The 17,229-nt window shown below is 36.1% G+C and overlaps 1 protein-coding gene across 2 annotated transcripts in view; it reads left to right on the top strand.

Annotated features, from left to right (window-relative positions):
* Nucleotides 1–17,229, top strand: part of NFATC3 (nuclear factor of activated T cells 3) — a 74,572-nt gene that overhangs the window by 44,486 nt on the left and 12,857 nt on the right. The window contains exons 4-10 of one of the 2 annotated variants that reach the window (XM_068411109.1): nucleotides 490–689; nucleotides 1,849–2,021; nucleotides 2,787–2,927; nucleotides 5,259–5,314; nucleotides 5,950–6,076; nucleotides 7,519–8,571; nucleotides 16,764–16,865. In XM_068411109.1, coding sequence (XP_068267210.1) covers nucleotides 490–689; nucleotides 1,849–2,021; nucleotides 2,787–2,927; nucleotides 5,259–5,314; nucleotides 5,950–6,076; nucleotides 7,519–8,571; nucleotides 16,764–16,865 — 1,852 coding nt within the window. The remainder of the gene's footprint in view (nucleotides 1–489; nucleotides 690–1,848; nucleotides 2,022–2,786; nucleotides 2,928–5,258; nucleotides 5,315–5,949; nucleotides 6,077–7,518; nucleotides 8,572–16,763; nucleotides 16,866–17,229) is intronic. The other variant, XM_068411110.1, reaches the window with a different exon arrangement.

Below are 17,229 nucleotides of genomic sequence, written 5' to 3'. Positions count from 1 at the left end.
TCGTAACATAATACATTTGTTATGTATTGTCCTAACATAATACAATCACAAAACCTCTTTAGTTTCATAAATCACTATTGCATTCCATAGTAGAAAAATAAACTTTAAAATATTTTATTATTTCTAGAAACTAGGTGTATCTCAGTAAAATTGGTAATTTGGCTTCGATTAAAACCAGTGTCAGAAATGCACCTATAACATAGCATAGCTTTGACGTAGAAATTCTGTTGATAATTTGTTTCATTTTGAGAGATTCAAAAGTGATGAAGATATTTTAATATCCATTTGTTCTGGTAAGTGTTGTTGCCAATGTTTGCATTGGGGGACAGATACCTGTACTCTGTCTTCTGATTTCTGAAGAGATTGAAGAAGATTTTAATTAAATACTACTCTTTGACTCTTAAATCTTTGTACTAGTTGTGTATCTATACTATGCACACACAAATGCAGTAGATGTCAACTAATATTTTACTTCTACTTTTTCATCAGCTCCTGGGCTACAGTGAAAAGCCAGTAAACCTACAAATGTTCATTGGAACAGCAGATGATCGCTACTTGAGACCTCACGCGTTCTACCAGGTGCACCGAATCACTGGAAAAACAGTTGCAACAGCTAGCCAAGAGATAATAATTGCCAGCACAAAAGTTTTGGAAATACCACTTCTTCCTGAAAATAATATGTCAGCCAGGTACATTGCAGCATAAATTAGCTGTTTAGTTGCTATGTGTCTTTTTTTTTTTCTAATTTCTACAAAGGTAAAAGAAAAACCTTGTAGAATAGCATTTTTTCCACAAATACGGCTCATGATTAAGATAGATACATCTCTTTAAAGATGCCAATATTAAAAATTAAGTGTTTAGGTAGTCAGAAGTAAAGGAGTAGTAAGATTGACAGGGAAATGGATGAGTGCTTCTGGAATTATACTTCCCCAGAGAATCCATACATATACATGATTCCACATTGTAGAATTGCATGTGGGTTACTGGCTGGTAGAGTTTTTGTTTGATTTTACAGAGACATATGACTTTTTTCTGTGAAAATACAGTCATACAGTTTAGTTGCTTGTTTCTTGATTGAATGTGATGATTTCATTTCTGGTATCTTGGTAAGCCTTTTCCTTGTTTTGGCTTTTTTTTTTTATTTTTAGCAGTTGCATTATTCTGACTTTTAAGGTCTCGCCAGATAGAATGTGCTAACTAATAGTCTAGTGGTTAGTTATAGCAACAATGAAACGGATTTGTTCTACCTTGGGGGGTCAGTGAACAGAGTAAAGCACACTTGTTTATGTAGCACATTTATTTCATATGTAGACTTCTGAAGTCAGCTTAGATTTCATGCTAGTTCCATTAAATGCTGTGAACCCACAATGATGTGCAAGGCAACACTCTTCACAAGCTTATGTATATGTGTTACTTGATTAAAGTATGTGTGTCTCATAGGAATAATCAATAACTATGTGGAATGGGAGCTGGGATTTGATGGCTATGTTTTTGCCATTCTCTAGCCCTTCCTAGGGCAGAACTAAATATAAGTCTCTCGCTCCTTGTAAATGATGTTTACTATGTTAAATAACTGACTTCAAAGGCTAAACAATGTGCAATAACACAGAATCTTTTAAAGGCTCAAAAGAGCAGCAGGTAGACAGGTGTTTCAACAGAATACCTGCTGCCATTTTTGGCACTTGCAAGTCTTTTAGTCTCAGACATTTAAAATAGGATAACATGGGGAAAAAATAGAATGCTCTTCATCCTTTAACAAAAGAAAGGCTTACAGAGTATATTTTGGCAATAGTTTGATTCATTTTCTTCCATTTCTCTTCTAATCCATCAATCCTCACCTATCTCCAGTATCGATTGTGCTGGTATTTTGAAACTTCGCAATTCAGATATAGAGCTCCGTAAAGGAGAGACAGATATTGGAAGAAAGAATACCAGAGTGCGACTTGTGTTTCGTGTGCACATCCCACAGCCTAGTGGAAAAGTCTTATCTCTGCAGACTGCTTCCATACCTGTTGAATGCTGTAAGATTGCTTTAACTATACATAATTTACACTCCTAGTTTCTGCATGTGTTAGTAGTATTGTCATTCTGATAATATTTATTGTCAGAATTATATATAACAAATGTGTGTAAAAAGCATTGTGTATCAAGAGCTAAATTACAAAAAATTAATATATCTTTATTTAGAGATGGTACTTGCCAAATGGCAGCCTGAAGGTTTGGAGGAAAAAAGATGTTTTAGGTTTTAAACCTAGTTCTGCAGTCACGCAGCTAGCAGCTTCAGTAGTTCCTGTATACGAGCAGAGGCAGCTGATATATCTCAGTGAATAATACCATTTCATTTACAAGAGTCTGTACCATTACTTGTCTTTATACAGTATTATATCTAATGAACAGCTGAACTTCTAGAGAGTTCATTTGTTAAATGCTGGCACTAAGGAATCAAAACATGACCTTAAATAATCTGAATTTCTCCTAGGATCCATTTTGTCTATAAAACACTAAAGTAATTTATAAAGCAATATTTCTAAACTAAAAACTTAATTTGCTGTAACAGTAGAGACTGTGGGGATTCATGGCTTCCTGGTGTTTCTTTTCTATAATTATATAATTTCACCATAATTTTAAAAACAAATATAAATAATACTTGTGTGTGGTTTATCTATGTAAATAAATGGTGTTTTAGTTTCACCCCTGATTCTTCAAGTTAGGACCATAGAAGAAATGTCATTATGATTAAAATTGTGAATAATAATTTTCCCCTTATTTTTTTTTTTTTTTTAAAGCTCAGCGATCTGCTCAAGAACTTCCTCAGATTGAGAAGTACAGCATCAATAGTTGCTCAGTAAATGGAGGCCATGAAATGGTGGTGACAGGATCCAATTTTCTTCCAGAATCCAAAATTATATTTTTTGAAAAAGGACAAGGTAAATACAATATTATTCTTTTTCTTGAAAACAAAACCAAAAATGCTACCTGAGCATAATTTTAGGAAGTAAGGATTTTTAAAAAAACAAAACAAAACAAAAAAACCCACAAAAGTTAAGTCACAAGTAGTAATCTGAAACTTCAGTTTGGGCACTGGTCTATATGCTGGTTGGCAATTGTTAATGAAATAAGTACTTGTGATTCAGGAAGACAATTACAGGCTAACTAACTTTGAATTGTGTGTAGTTGAAAGATGCTGTTGACAGATCATACCATGTATTTTCTCCTTCTTATAAAAAGAATGAAAATGGGAGCTCATGGAAATGTACTATTTGTCATTGATGTCATGTTTTGTCTGATTTAATCATTGCATAGGAACAGAATTACTCCTAAGCTAATGGAAATAAATATTAGTTAGAAAACACTACTGATTTTTTTTCAGTTTATTTGCATAAGATTTTCTGTAGAAGTTACTCTTAAGGGACACATTTTTAAAAAAGTCTCAAGATCCGGCTCAGAGTAGGTGTGCAGCGTATGCTTCAGCTGTGCCTGTGCCTCATTGGCAGCTGGAAACAGACAAGCATGCAGGTAGGTCAGATACAGGCAATAAGCAGTGGTATGAACAACAGGGACCTTTTGTGTGATAAACATTCGTGTGCTTGATGAGCCAGTCACGTATTTAATTGCCAAGAAATGAGAAATGTTATAGTCAGTTGTATTGCGTGATTCTCATTCTCTAGAATCCACGTTCAGTGTTCTAGGCAACACTTACTCATGGGTGGAAATGCAGCAGGCTTGCACTTGTATATTGGTAAAGTAAAATAGTACATTGCAGGTGTGCATTTCAGTTGAGGTGTACTAAAGACATAGCATTTCCTTCATGCAGTGAAATGTGTAGAATAATTTAACTGCTTCCTGCTGATCTCATTAAATGAAAAAAATTATTCTTTAGGAAGGTAGTAGATTAAATTTTTCAGTCATAATATATTGGAAATTGAATGTCAAAGTAAGCAAGAAATTTGCAGATTTTGGATTCATGTTTCTAAAACATCTTTCTTGAAAGGTAAATACAGTTTTGAAAGCTGCTTTTTTTTTTTAAAAAAAAAAAAGTGTTCTAACTCTCTTCTATCACTTCCATAATGATGCAATTCCGTAAACCAGAGAATGTAACACAAAAAACCCCGTATCAAATACTTTTTATTTTTAGTTTACTACAATCAGATAGAATTAGCATTTTGCAAGTTTTCTTTGGTTTTGTTTGTGGTATATGCAGGTGCGTGTTCACGCACACACACTCTCTCAGGTACATAGTTATATATTACTCGAAGATGTTCCATTACTCAACATTCCTTCCTGGTTCTGTAGCTCTTCTGCATATACATCTTGATCTTAATGTTTCTTACTTAGAATGAAATGCATGAAAAATAGCTGAAAATTTAGGACTAGCTGTCTTAATACATGGAATTCCTTTTCTTCCCTGATTGTCCCTTTAACAGAGAGAGCATAAAATTTGAACAACTTAAATTGCAATTGCTTGAATACCTGGTTTGAACTTTTGGGAAAACAGTAGCAAAAGGCAGTCATTAAAAACAAAAGTTTGCAACCAAATCCAATTCTTCTACATCTTATTATTTTCTTAAATATTTGAGAGTTGGGGCTTTTTAATTAGCAAATGTAACATAAGTGGGAATTTATGTAATAATGTATTTTGACACACAACTTGAACACCTTTTAAAGAAGTACTGCTGCTAGACAATAGGTTCACTGATAACCTGTACAAACCCCAATGACGGAGAGACCTGAGTGTTAGATTAAGGCTCATGGGTTATGCTAGGTCAGAGCAGAGAGAGGTTCCCCAGGGTGTTGCGAGCACAACACAGACAACTTGCCCAGTATTTGAACTACAGGGTCTTTCACTTCAGGGGAGGGTGTTTGTTTTAAATGTATAACCTGTGGGTATGTGCATGAAGATATGGCATATGTTATCTCTCACGTGGTGACTTAACCTGTAAGTCATCAGCATGTTTGTTTGAATAATCACAAGTGTTAGTAATAATTTAACTACCTTTCAAAAATGTTTTTTGAAAAAAAAAATGGAGAATCCTGTACAACAGTCAACTTACAGACAGTGTCTGTAGTGTTGAAACTCCTAAAGCATCTCTGTAGTTTACACTTTGTTTACAGTAGATCTCTGTCAGGTGAATGGCCTCTTCATGACTGAAAATAAATGCAGTTTTATATTAAGTATTGAAGTATTTTTCAGATTAAGTATTTTAAGTGTTTTAGAAAATGCTTTTTTGCTTGAATTATCTGTAAATTTCTCTCAACAGATGGACGACCTCAGTGGGAGGTAGAAGGGAAAATAATTAGGGAAAAATGTCAAGGGGTGAGAAACAATTTTTCTTACTTTAGAAAGCTTTCTGTTTTAAAATGAGAAACCAGATGTCTTCATTGTTGCTCTGAAATTTAGACTTCATTTAGTAAAGTAAGTAGATCGTTGGCTGATTCAGTCAGACAACTGAGACTTATAAATTAGCTTAATACTATGAAGTAGCCATTAAGACGATGCTTTGAAGGAACTGGAAATAGTATGCTTATTGTGAAAGCAATGAAAAAAAAATGAAAATTGAAAAAAGAAAACTGAAGATAATTTTGCTAAGATGACAAATGATTTCTAGTGCATTAAAATGTTTCTTAAAAGCTTAATGATCCAAAATGCAATTCTTTGACTGCTAAAGTTTTTTTATGCTCTGGCAGATATAGACACATCATCTGAAGGATGCTTTGTTTTTAATTCAAAGCATTACCTTCAGAAGACTTGAGTTTAAAAAAAACAAGGAAGTCTCCAAATAGAAGTTTGCTTATAGAACTGTTTTACTGTGTAATAGGCATAAACTTGAAGTTTACCATTTTCAAAACAGCAGTTTGCAAAGCTAAAGCAATGTTTTAGTTTTTCTGCAATTAGTAGCAGTTTCATTTGCATTTGATATGTAAAACTTTTTTGTTTCAACTTTCATATAGGCAAACATCATACTTGAAGTTCCTCCATACCATAACAAAACCATCACAGCTGCAGTTCAGGTGCAGTTTTATCTCTGCAATGGCAAGAGGAAAAAAAGCCAGTCTCAACGTTTTACTTACACACCAGGTATTAAATAAAAATTTAAAGAGTTGCATTTTGTTTTGTTTTTTAAAGTAGACATTTGAAAGTAATTCACAGTCATGCCTTTGTCAGGTAGATAAGACTAGCTTTGAATTGTTTGTAAAACAACTTCCTTAAGCTTGTCTAATTACAAAGCAGAAATTTAGAGTAATAAGCTACAGTGCTATTATTACAGCCAGATATTTCTTCGCTACACTTTTTACAGAATAATTTGCATTCTACTTTTCTTTGAGAATGATGGTGAATCTCAGAAGCTGCTCTTCTAAATAAACCCTAGTGATGACATGGAAGATAGTGAGATCATAGAAGAACAGGTTTTATGCTTTTTTCCCCCCCTCAAATGTCAAAAAACAAACCAGGTTTAGATAAAAGGAAGATTAAAAAAAAATATTTTCCCCCCACTCTGGACACATTGCAGCATGTTGAGAGAAAATAGTTTGTAACTTAGCCAGCAGCAAAAACTGTACATGTTAACTGTATGTGTAGGTAAACCATCTTAATCCCTCCCATTTGGTATGAGGAAGTGGTTACTACTAGGTATGCAATGCCTGCTCCTTTGCCTGCCACACTTTCTTTTCTTTCAAGAAGTTCAGATCCACTTAGAGTAGTCAGGATTCACGAGGTACCAGGGATGGTGCAAGTCCCTTTAGTACTGTTTGGAGGACTTGAATCAGGTAACTGAAGGAGTCTTTAAAATCAGATATGGATAATAATATAAACTTCCTAAAGCTAATGTGTATGCTGACAAAGCCAACTACCATTAGTTTACACTATTTAAAATAATTTTTGCTCACTTGTGCTGTAAACTTACCTACCTCATACCTTCATGCACAATTTAAGCAATGATACCTTGGTATTTGGTACACTAAGTATACATTAATTGTGTTATCAGATTTATGTGGTGTTTTTCAACTATTCTTAAGAATATCAGCTCCCAAGATAGTTACAAGACACATCTTAAACTATGTTTTTATTTGAGAAATCCATATTTAAATAATTTAAATGGTGGAATGAAGTAACGACACTGCTTAAATAAGAAGCAAATTTAATTATAACTGCAGCTGTTATTCCAAACGTTTTAAAATCCATTTTATCTATAAATGCATATAACAGTTTCTTAACACTGTATTGTATAAAGTAGTAATGGCTGGGTTGCAAATGTCTTTAAAAACATGCATTGCATAGGAGGGTATTTTAGAAGGGAAGATAACTGCCTGTGAATAAATGCTGGAGAGGTCCTCTGGCTTTTAAAGGTTAATATAGCAGGCATAAAGTTAAAAAAAAAAAAATTAAAGCAGAGCAAAAGAAGGGAAATTAGAGCAAGGACATTAACAGTACTCTTGTGGCTGTTAATCAGCAATTAGTGTGTATTTATCACGGGATACAAATGGGTTGGAATCATAATAACACTGTTTTACTTTTTCTAGTTATAATGAAACAAGAGCACAGAGATGAGGTGGATTTGTCTGCTGTTCCATCTTTGGCCCTGCCTCACACAAGCAACGTCCAGGGCCTGCATTCCATCCGAACTCAGTTGCCTTCACCAGAGCAAGGGCATCCACATGACAATTTACTGTCTACATCCCCCAGGAGCCTTGTGTGTCCAGTTCAGCCACCGTACACAGCAATGGTGACCTCAGCAGTATCCCACCTGCCACATATGCAAGGTAGAAACCTTAGTCCGAGTGAAGAGTGTCATGTTTTGCCTCCTGCTGTGGTTCAGTCTTTTCAGGTAACATCAGCACCTCCTGCGAGGCCTTCTTACCAGCCTATGCAGTCTAGCGATGTATACAATGGACAGTCTGGTCTTCCTATGAACTCTGCCTCCAGCCAAGGATTTGATGCTATTTCATTTCAGCAAGACACAGCTGTACCTCATTTGATAAATCTTGGCTGCCAAGCTCTACCACCAATGCAGTTTCATTCTTCAAATCCAGGTTCTGTGTCACCATCAAGTACAGCAGGGCACCCGCTAGCACACCCAGCTCATTCAGGACAGTCGTCTTCTCACCTGCCGTCCATGGGATACCACTGCTCAAGCGCTGGGCAGGGCTCCATCCCTTCTGCAATGAGTCGGTCCCTTGGGCAGCCTTCTCCCCAGCTGCAGCAAGTCCCGTACCATTCTACAAATCCAGCATCCGCTTCATCCCCATCCCCAACAGCTTCCCACCCTTTGGTCCATTCACCGCTGTCTGGACCTTCTTCACCCCAGCTACAACCTATGCCTTACCAATCTCCTAGCTCAGGACCTGCCTCATCTCCCCCGCCAACCGCTGTAAGTCACTCGGGACAGCACTCCCCTCAAGCACATAGTCCAGCGCTGGGAGGTCTTAATGCAGCGTCATCCCTAGTACACCATACCGCGTGCGATACATCTCCATTTTCACCAGATGGGGCAGCTATTAACATTAAACCTGAACCTGAAGATCGAGAATTGAATTTTCAAACAATAGGACTACAAGACATCACACTAGATGATGGTAAGTGGCTATAATATTTTAATACTGGGATATAATCTACATTAAACTACAAAGTGGGTATGGAAGGGTTGCTTTGTTTTATACTCTGCACAGAAGTAAATCTGTATCATCAAAATGGAGTCATATTTCTGTGTCCAAAGCAACGACTTATTTAAAACTAACGGTATCAGCTGTAAATCTGTAGTTACACAGTTCAAGTAGTTTAGTCTAATTTGCCCATAGACTTTGGTTTTGTCATAAAACAGGGCTTGAGTGTTAACTCCTACATATTGACACCTTATATACAAGGAATTAATTTGAAGCCTTTTCTGATTGTCGTATTGGTATGTTTCAGTGAAAGTCATAATAATAATATATTTAAGTTGCATAAATGTAGTTTGAAATCTTGTTTCTTGGAGTTGTCCCAGTTTTGAAGAGCAGGCTAGTTTGGTTTTTTTTTCAATATATCACATGCATTTTGGCACTGTCTTAGTCTCTTCACAGACATTCTGTAGGTATGCGTCAGCATTCAGCACCTCTGCTCACAGTAGCTGTTTGCTTTCTCCTTACCACTCTGGCTACCTTTCGGAGAAACTCACTTGTTTAACGTAAACAGAACAAGGACATTCTAGTGCTAAAGGCCAGGCTATAAAGTTCTTTAAATACTTGGACAGTGTTAATTTACAAAACTTGTCCAACCAAGTGAAGAGAGATGTCAGATCCTAAACGTCAGACTATTGGACGTGTAGGTGCAAAGCAATTTAAAGAACATGTCATGTTAATAAGACTGGAAGAACAGAAGGCCTGGCCTTAAAACGTGTGTAAAAGGTGTTTGGTATTGATGATGGGAATCTTACTAGTATCTCTTCTCTACAATAGCTTTAACTGTTGTGGTGGGATTTTTTTAATCATCCCTAGTAATGACTTAATAGCATCAGCAGTAGCATAAAGACTTAAGTGTAGGCCATCTATTAAATAATCCATGTCAGTCAGTTCCTTGCATAAATGGAGCTTTGCTATCGTACCTCCAGTCAGCAGTAAGAGATGCCTTTTAAGACACAGCATACTAAGAAGAAAATGAGAAAAACTTATAATGTAGTTGTGCTTTCAGTTAAATGACCACCCTAGTTAGACAGCATTTCTAAAAGAGAGCTTTGTTTATCAATCAACTTAACTTTATTTAGAAAGGAAGGAAGAGACTGATTCTATCAAGGATTTGCTGAGGGGAGAAGAACAAGGCTTTATGAAACAGAATGCAACCAAAAAAATACCATTTTCTGCTTTAGTACTAGAGGAGTAAGAAAGAAATCTAATGTTTCAAGAAGTGTCATGTTAGAACCTACCTTTTTCTCATCCTTCTTCCCCTCCGTGCCCATAAAAAGATGTAGAAATAAATAAAATACAACTAAATACTGTAGTTAAACTTCTCACAATATAAGCAGAAGTGTTAAGCATTTATGAGCATCTTGGCAGTTTATACCTGTTCAGAAATTAAAATGAATGCACAGGACTGAAAGACAATTTTTTTTCCCTATATCATAAGTATTAGTTGCTTTTAGAAACTATTTCCATTGCTTAACACAATGAAATTAGAGAGTTGTTTCTGTGCTGACAAAGACATTGAATCATGGGAAAAGCTGCAAGAGCCACACTTAAAGCATGGCCGCTTGCTAATACTTTAGAGAAGTGTAGCAATGTACATACGAGTTGAGTGGCTACAGCATTATTATTTTCTTTTTTTTAAATAATGCTTGCTATAGAAGTTTAAAGGAGGTCTGATAACTGATGATTAAACTATACACTTCCTACATGGGAAATTGGACATGGATTTTAATTGTAAGCTAGCGCTTGGCAGCAACAATACATTTGCAAGCGTAGAGATTATCTTCGTTTCAGTTTAATATTACCACCATTTGATGCTTGCTTGGGAGGTTGGGTTTGGGGTTCTTTTTTCATTTCCAATCTGCAAATACAAATCAGATGTTTAGCCTGAAACCTGCTGTTCCAAAAATCTTGAAGGGCGTAGTGACAAGAAACAAGCTGCTCAATTCTCTCAACATGAGTAAATACTTCCTCTGCTTAATCAGCTTTAAATAAAAAAACATGTTTAGACAGGAACACTTGTTTTTATAATGTATCTAACATGTGCTTTAAAAAAATAATTTCAAAATTTTTCTTTTCTCTATAATTGAATTTTAGTTTCTGTACAAATGGAGCTAGACACAACTAGCAAATTAGTTATTCTACGTTAATGTTATAGCAGTTAAGGAAAAAATCCAAACATAATTGCAAACAAATGAATGTTGATACAGTATGTTCTCCCAGCTAATGTATCAAACCTGAAAGCTATATTTAGTTGCAAAATAGATTTTTTTAAGGGTTACCAATTAGGGCAAATAAACCTCTCAAAATAAAACACTAAGGCAAATCCAACTGAAAATTTTATAATTCATGTCTGGATTACTGACCTTAAATATTGAAGTCAGTAGTCTTAAAAGTAAACCAAAAGACCTAAAAAGCCCTGACAGCATAAATAATCTTCTTTTAAGTAACTTGCACCATTGCAAAATTAGCATAGTAGATATTTCTTTGCCAAGAAAATAAAATATTTCAACAAATTTTAACAAAATTTGAGTGTAGTATGGAAGTGCTACCTCAGGACAAAGTTAGTCCTGGAATTAAGCTGTTTAAGCTTAGTAGAGTATTATTCAAAATTATTTTACAAAAAAACCCAAACAAACCCAAAACACATAGACCTCCCTCCCCAAACGCAAAAACCCCTACCTACAAAAGTGGCAGTCTGGATAGTAGATACGTACATTCCTTTAAGCAAGACTCCTAAAAGTGAATCTTACTGCCTCTTCAGCCAACATTCAGGCTTTTTCTTCAAAACACACCAAAAATCCCCCAAATCCACTACTTTTAATACAGGACTACAAAGCTTTTTCATCCATCAGTGCTCAAGCCAAGAGCATCTGGATTAGTCTTGATCCAGCGTCTCCTGGAAGGCATAACATATCTGGATTCACCATTTATAGCTCCTCTGCGAAGTCAAATATGCTTGCCCGTGACCAGAATGGAGTATCTTTATAAATCTTGTTTTATTCCTTTGCCCCTTACCTGTTAGAGCAAGCTGGGCTCTGTCCAGACTATGACTGAAAAAGGATTACATAATTTAAAGGCGGATCCTCTACCTGGGTATCTGCATTAAGTACACTTTTTTTTTCCTTCTTTTTTTTCTTGCCTGCTGAAGTTCCTGTGACTCTTTGTTTTCTTGTTTTTCAACAGGATCTGGTTATATCATTAGGTTTTTTCTAATCTCCACCTTGAATTTGCTCTGTTATTGGGCTTCCCCTCTTCCCATCCTTGCTTCCTCCAGGAAGCACTTTCTAATTCACTTGAAGAAGCAAGGGATCAAAATGCAGGAGGACACCTAGATATGAAATTCAAATGATATTCCAGAAAACATTTGAAACATAACACAATTTCAAAGCAATTTGTACCATATGCTACTACTTAAAAGGTGCTCTGAAAAACAGTACTTTTTTCTACTTGGGTCTTTGCCATAGTCAACCTCCCCAAGCAGCTGCTCCTTTCCATCCTTTCCCATATCCGTCATCCATACCATGCTCTGTTGTATATTCATCTAATAAAAGTCCCATTTCTTCCCCGCTTAAAAAAAAAAAAAAAAGTCAAAGTTAGACTCAATCTAATTATACAATGAGGCCTTGTTAATTTTTTTCCCACTCCATTTTTAAAAAGTGCTCCTTGTGTGGTGGCTTATCTATCCCACTGTCAAGTTTTAGATCTAAATCTATTCTAATACTGTTGATCTAAAATTTAATCTCTTATGTTTTGCAGTTTAGGAGTGAGTTTACCTTGGATTTCATGGCTTTCTACAGTGATGAGATTTCCCACATGTACAACTGTATTTAACCATTTTTAAGGTATTATGTTAGGCTGTATTCAGCAAATCAGGATGACCTTCTACTAATCCTCTTACATTTTGTTACTCATTGCATCTCCATTACATAAAGCTGTGGATTAGAAAATCCAGTATGTGGATTTACTATAAATCATAACTAGAAATCCTCTAACCGTTTTGTGTACATAAAGCAGTAAGTCTGCTTTGTCAGACACATTCCATGTAGAATTCTAAGCCATTTGCATCCATTCATTTTAATAGCTCTGTGATAACTCTCTAGTTGATAAATTCTCTTGCTGGGAAGCTCAGAGATTATTCTGATCTTTGCTAGAAAAAGTGTACGTCTTTACAGGTAGCTTTTTACTGTAGCTTCAGCTTAGCTTCTGGAGAATCACAGTACTAACTAACAAGAAAGTATTAGAGACTTACTGTACTGTGTATTTCTCTATATATTTAAAACTTGAGCATTAACAGGCCATTCTTAATTAAGGCAGCATCCTGCCAAACAGAGCATTGAAGGTCTACAGAAACACAAAAAATACTGAATGCTAGAGCCTGACTTAGTGTGGAAGAGAGCAGCTCAAAAACTGTTTTCTTGCCAGTGCAACTCAAACTTGAGGTGTTCTCGAGACGTACATCTCGAACTCAAGGTTTTTTGACTGTCTCCTAAGCACGGAACAAAATGTTGCATCTTGCAGCATGCCCAACATGGATTTGTGTGACAAGAACTCTAGCCTACATTGTACACGGAACTCTCAGCATATTCCTGTTGATAAAAGACATTACAAAAGTTATATACTAGTATAAATTGTTTAGGAAGGTCGTGTTCAAACGCCTCCTTAGTATTCTATACGTTCAATATATATTGTCAAGCAGTATGGAGATAGCAATAAAAAGCAGTTCACAATTCTCATTCTTCTCATAAGCTTATGGGCTCCTGCAGTGAGATGTTGAGTAAGGTGGTAAGGCAGAAGCTGAAACGTACTGGAAGAGACTGGGAATCTACTTTTAGAAATGGGTGTTATGAATGAAATAGAGAAAGATACAGACACTGAGCAGTAGATGAAAAGGAAAAGATTGGAACAGTGAGGAAAGGTGAAGAGAATGTTATCCATTTGGGTTGTCAACAGTTGAAGGATGCTATGACCATATCTTCTAGTGGATTCATTCACTGTGTTCATAAAATCTTTGTCAGCAAGGCATCTCTTAAGAAGACCAGTTATAGACTGCTGATCTGAGAGCCACAGAACACCTTGTAAACAATTCAAAGTAAGCTCAACTCGTTGCACCACCACAAAAAGATTCCCATTTAAGAATTAAAGAGGTTAGAAACTCATTCTGTGAATGTAAGAGGCATGTCTACATCACGATGCAGATGCTCACAATAGTAGCAGAACTGGAAGGAGTCAGGCATGCCCTTATGACACTGGCAAAAATATGCTGAGACACTTTCCCACTGCTTTCCACTGCGCAGCATGTGTCCTCTAGCATGTGTCCACGCTTTATACTTACTATACTACTTTTTTTTTTTTTTTTTTTTTTTTTTTTAGGGAAACTTGACCCTGTACTACTTGCTGGTCAGGTGGAGTCAAAACCAGGCTAAATATACTGCACTAACCAATATGACATAGCTGCAGGGATTCTTAACATAAATGCAGCTAATAGAACTCCATCTGGAGTTGACAAACGAAGGCCTGTATCCAAGGAAGTGTGTGCTGCAGTATATCCATAATGTTCTTCGAGGTTTACTGATCCTCAGTACATCTGTAAATAGAGCAATTCACTGATCTGTCCTCTAAAACACATGAATTCCTAGGTGCATGCAGCAGTACTACCAGCCCTAGATAGCTGATACAATCTGCCATACAATTATATCAAGCTTTTTTTTTTTGCAAAGAATATTAAAAAACCTACTCTGTGCTGCTTACTGTAGCGACACTGCAAACAATCATGCACTCTAGAATATTTTTGGGATCTACTTTTCTAAAACCAGTACATCTTCTCATTTAAGTCCCATCACCCGCACATCCTAACTCAGTTCAGTAGCAGTAAAGGATACACAGGCTAAACTTTTAATCAGATAGAGCTACAAAAAATGAAGTTGCTTGACTCCTGTAGGAAGAGATCCTGAAAACCAAGTGGTATAGCTCCAGTAGCTTTTTAGTCTGCCTGTATCTGTAATAGACCTCTAATTTTAAGTTGACTTACTGCTTTGACCCAAATCTAGTGCAGATAATTGAGGTTTTAAAGTTTTGCTTAACCTTTCTTTACTTAAGGGAGGAGCCAAGACAAAGAGGTAGTTCAAAGAAGTATGAATTCTTGATCAGTTAAATAGATAGTTCTACAGGATGTCAGTTTTCTTGATTTCTATTTAAATTTAATAGTTTTAATTTTACTGTTATATTCTTTGGGTACAAACCACATTTTAGTATTGCTTAAGGAAGTAAAAACCTTTCTCAAGTGTTTATGAAATTATGAGGTAGAAAGGTATTTTTAATGTACATTGATCTGAGACCTCAAGTTCTGTCTGACTTAAGTGTGCATTGAACAAAATCCTTATGCTGATTACACACTTTAAAAGGCCGTTGCTTTATTTACGATGTTTCAGAAACAACAAATATTGTGTGCCTGAGGCATGTGCGTGCTTCGTTCCAGAAGGTGCTGGCAGGAGATATGTTACATATGCTATGCATGACACGTTTTGTCAGGAATTTATAAAAGCAAAAACTCAATACTGTCAGCAGCTTTGTTAGGACATCAGGAACCTCAGAATCCCTCTATGTATGAAATTAATTAGTAAAATTGCTCAGAATCATATTTCTGTGCTGAAGTGACAGTTAATCCTTACTGCATAAGCTATACAGACTTTATGGTGCAGAGACTGTTGCTTAAAAGAGCTAATTAACTCCACTGTTCTCTCTAGAGGCTTTTTGTCAGTGTGTTTGTTGTCTGTTCCTTTGAAAGCGTGAGCTTTAAAGGGGATTGACTGTAAAAGTTAATTTGTTTCATCCCAAGGTAGTTTTCTGCCCATCTCCCTGGATTCATTAGATCCTTATTTAAATGTCACTTTCTTGCTGGTTCTACCGTAGTTGGTAGGAAAAACGTTCTTTTCTTAATCTCCTGTTATTTGACAAGAATTTGTCCTTCATTACTCCTTTCCTTCAAAATGGCAGTAGACATTTTCATTGAACCAGACCATGCTTTCCACTTCCTGTTTAAATACATGTAACTTTATGCTTTAAACAATTAAACATAAGAAGTCACTCAAGGAAAAGTAATTTGAACTGCTTGAATTTCAGGATAGACTTTAATTCTCCCAGGACTCATCCCTAAGCAGGGCTTAGAAATCATGCTGGCATAGCAAATGTGTGCTCTATCGAGAAGGCACAAATTAGCCAGTTTCCAGAGTAATTTTCTTAATTGTATTAAAGTCTAATTTACTAAACTTGCAGCTCTGTCTCAGGCAGGGAAAAAAAAAGCTCCAAACCCAACCCAGTATACTGTTATAAGCTCTGCATAGTCACTAATCACAACTGAATAAACACACACTTGTTCAAGTAATACACTACTCTACATTCATTTTTTCTCCAGGAAGTAGTTCAGCAGAATACAGTCCTCCACTTCCTTGGTTTCTCACATTGCCCTGGTCCGATAGAGCCACCTGTACTAGGATAATACTTAGTTTTCTCATGCTTCAAACTGTGTGGCCTGACTGCAGATCAGTACCTTGGGCAAAACCTTCAGCCAGCCTGACAAGTAAAAGGGAAGCTAAAGGCTGTTTACAGCAACAGTTCCCTTTGTTTAAAGGACAGGAAAAATAAAAATAAAGTTTTTATTTACTAGTACTCTTTTGCCTACCTTGTTCAGTGGAGGTTCTGTCAGGGGGCATAAGCACTTTTAACTTGACCACAGTAAGTAACACAGATTGAGAAAATTGCAGGAGGAATATTCTAAACTAACACAAATACTAAAATGAAATTTATGTAGTACAAAATTTATGATGATACAATTAGGTAGACATCAAAAAGTATTAACCATTACCTTTTTGGCTCTGGCTGCTAACTGAAAAGTAACTAAATATACAAGATAAGTGATATTGTTTTTAATAGGCACTCTGACAATTTATAAATAGTTACTTATGTCAACCTATGTAGTAGTTGTGAATGAAACTGGGTATATAAAGTTAGTGCTGTTAAAAGAAAACTGAAAGTCACTTCCTGGTTGAGTGAACTGTAACTTCTTGGTTTAGTCCAGTCAGTAGTTATGTCTGTCTTCTTCTCTGACACAGACAGTTTTATCTCTGACCTGGAATACCAGCCATCAGGTTCAACAGAGAAATGGACTCAACATTCAGCACTCATGTCCAACTCCTATGTGGAAAATCTAGAGGGTGAGTCTGCTTACTGAAATGCTTCAATGATTGAAATTGGAGCACGAAGGAGAGGGGAAAGTGTTTTAATAGTCTTTAACATCTACAAGTGAAAAGCGCTATGTAATACTTCAGTATTGCTATAATTGGACACCTGTGTATTCTGAAATAATTGGAAATTCAGAAGTTGTGAACCAGGTGTACACTCATTCAGAAAAAACCTCCACTTAAAGTACATGGAGCTGCCACAGAACTTCCTGAGTGCTGTAGGAGCTAGTAAAACAACAGAAGAGGATATGAAAATCTTTAGCCAAATACGGGCAAGGTTGTAGAGTGGCCAGATCAGTTAACTATGAGAAATTCAGAACACTTCTCCTTTTTTAAA

Source organism: Nyctibius grandis, chromosome 12 (genome assembly GCF_013368605.1).
Source record: "Nyctibius grandis isolate bNycGra1 chromosome 12, bNycGra1.pri, whole genome shotgun sequence".
Taxonomy (NCBI): Eukaryota; Metazoa; Chordata; class Aves; order Nyctibiiformes; family Nyctibiidae; genus Nyctibius; species Nyctibius grandis.
This window is presented reverse-complemented; position numbering and strand designations above follow the sequence as displayed.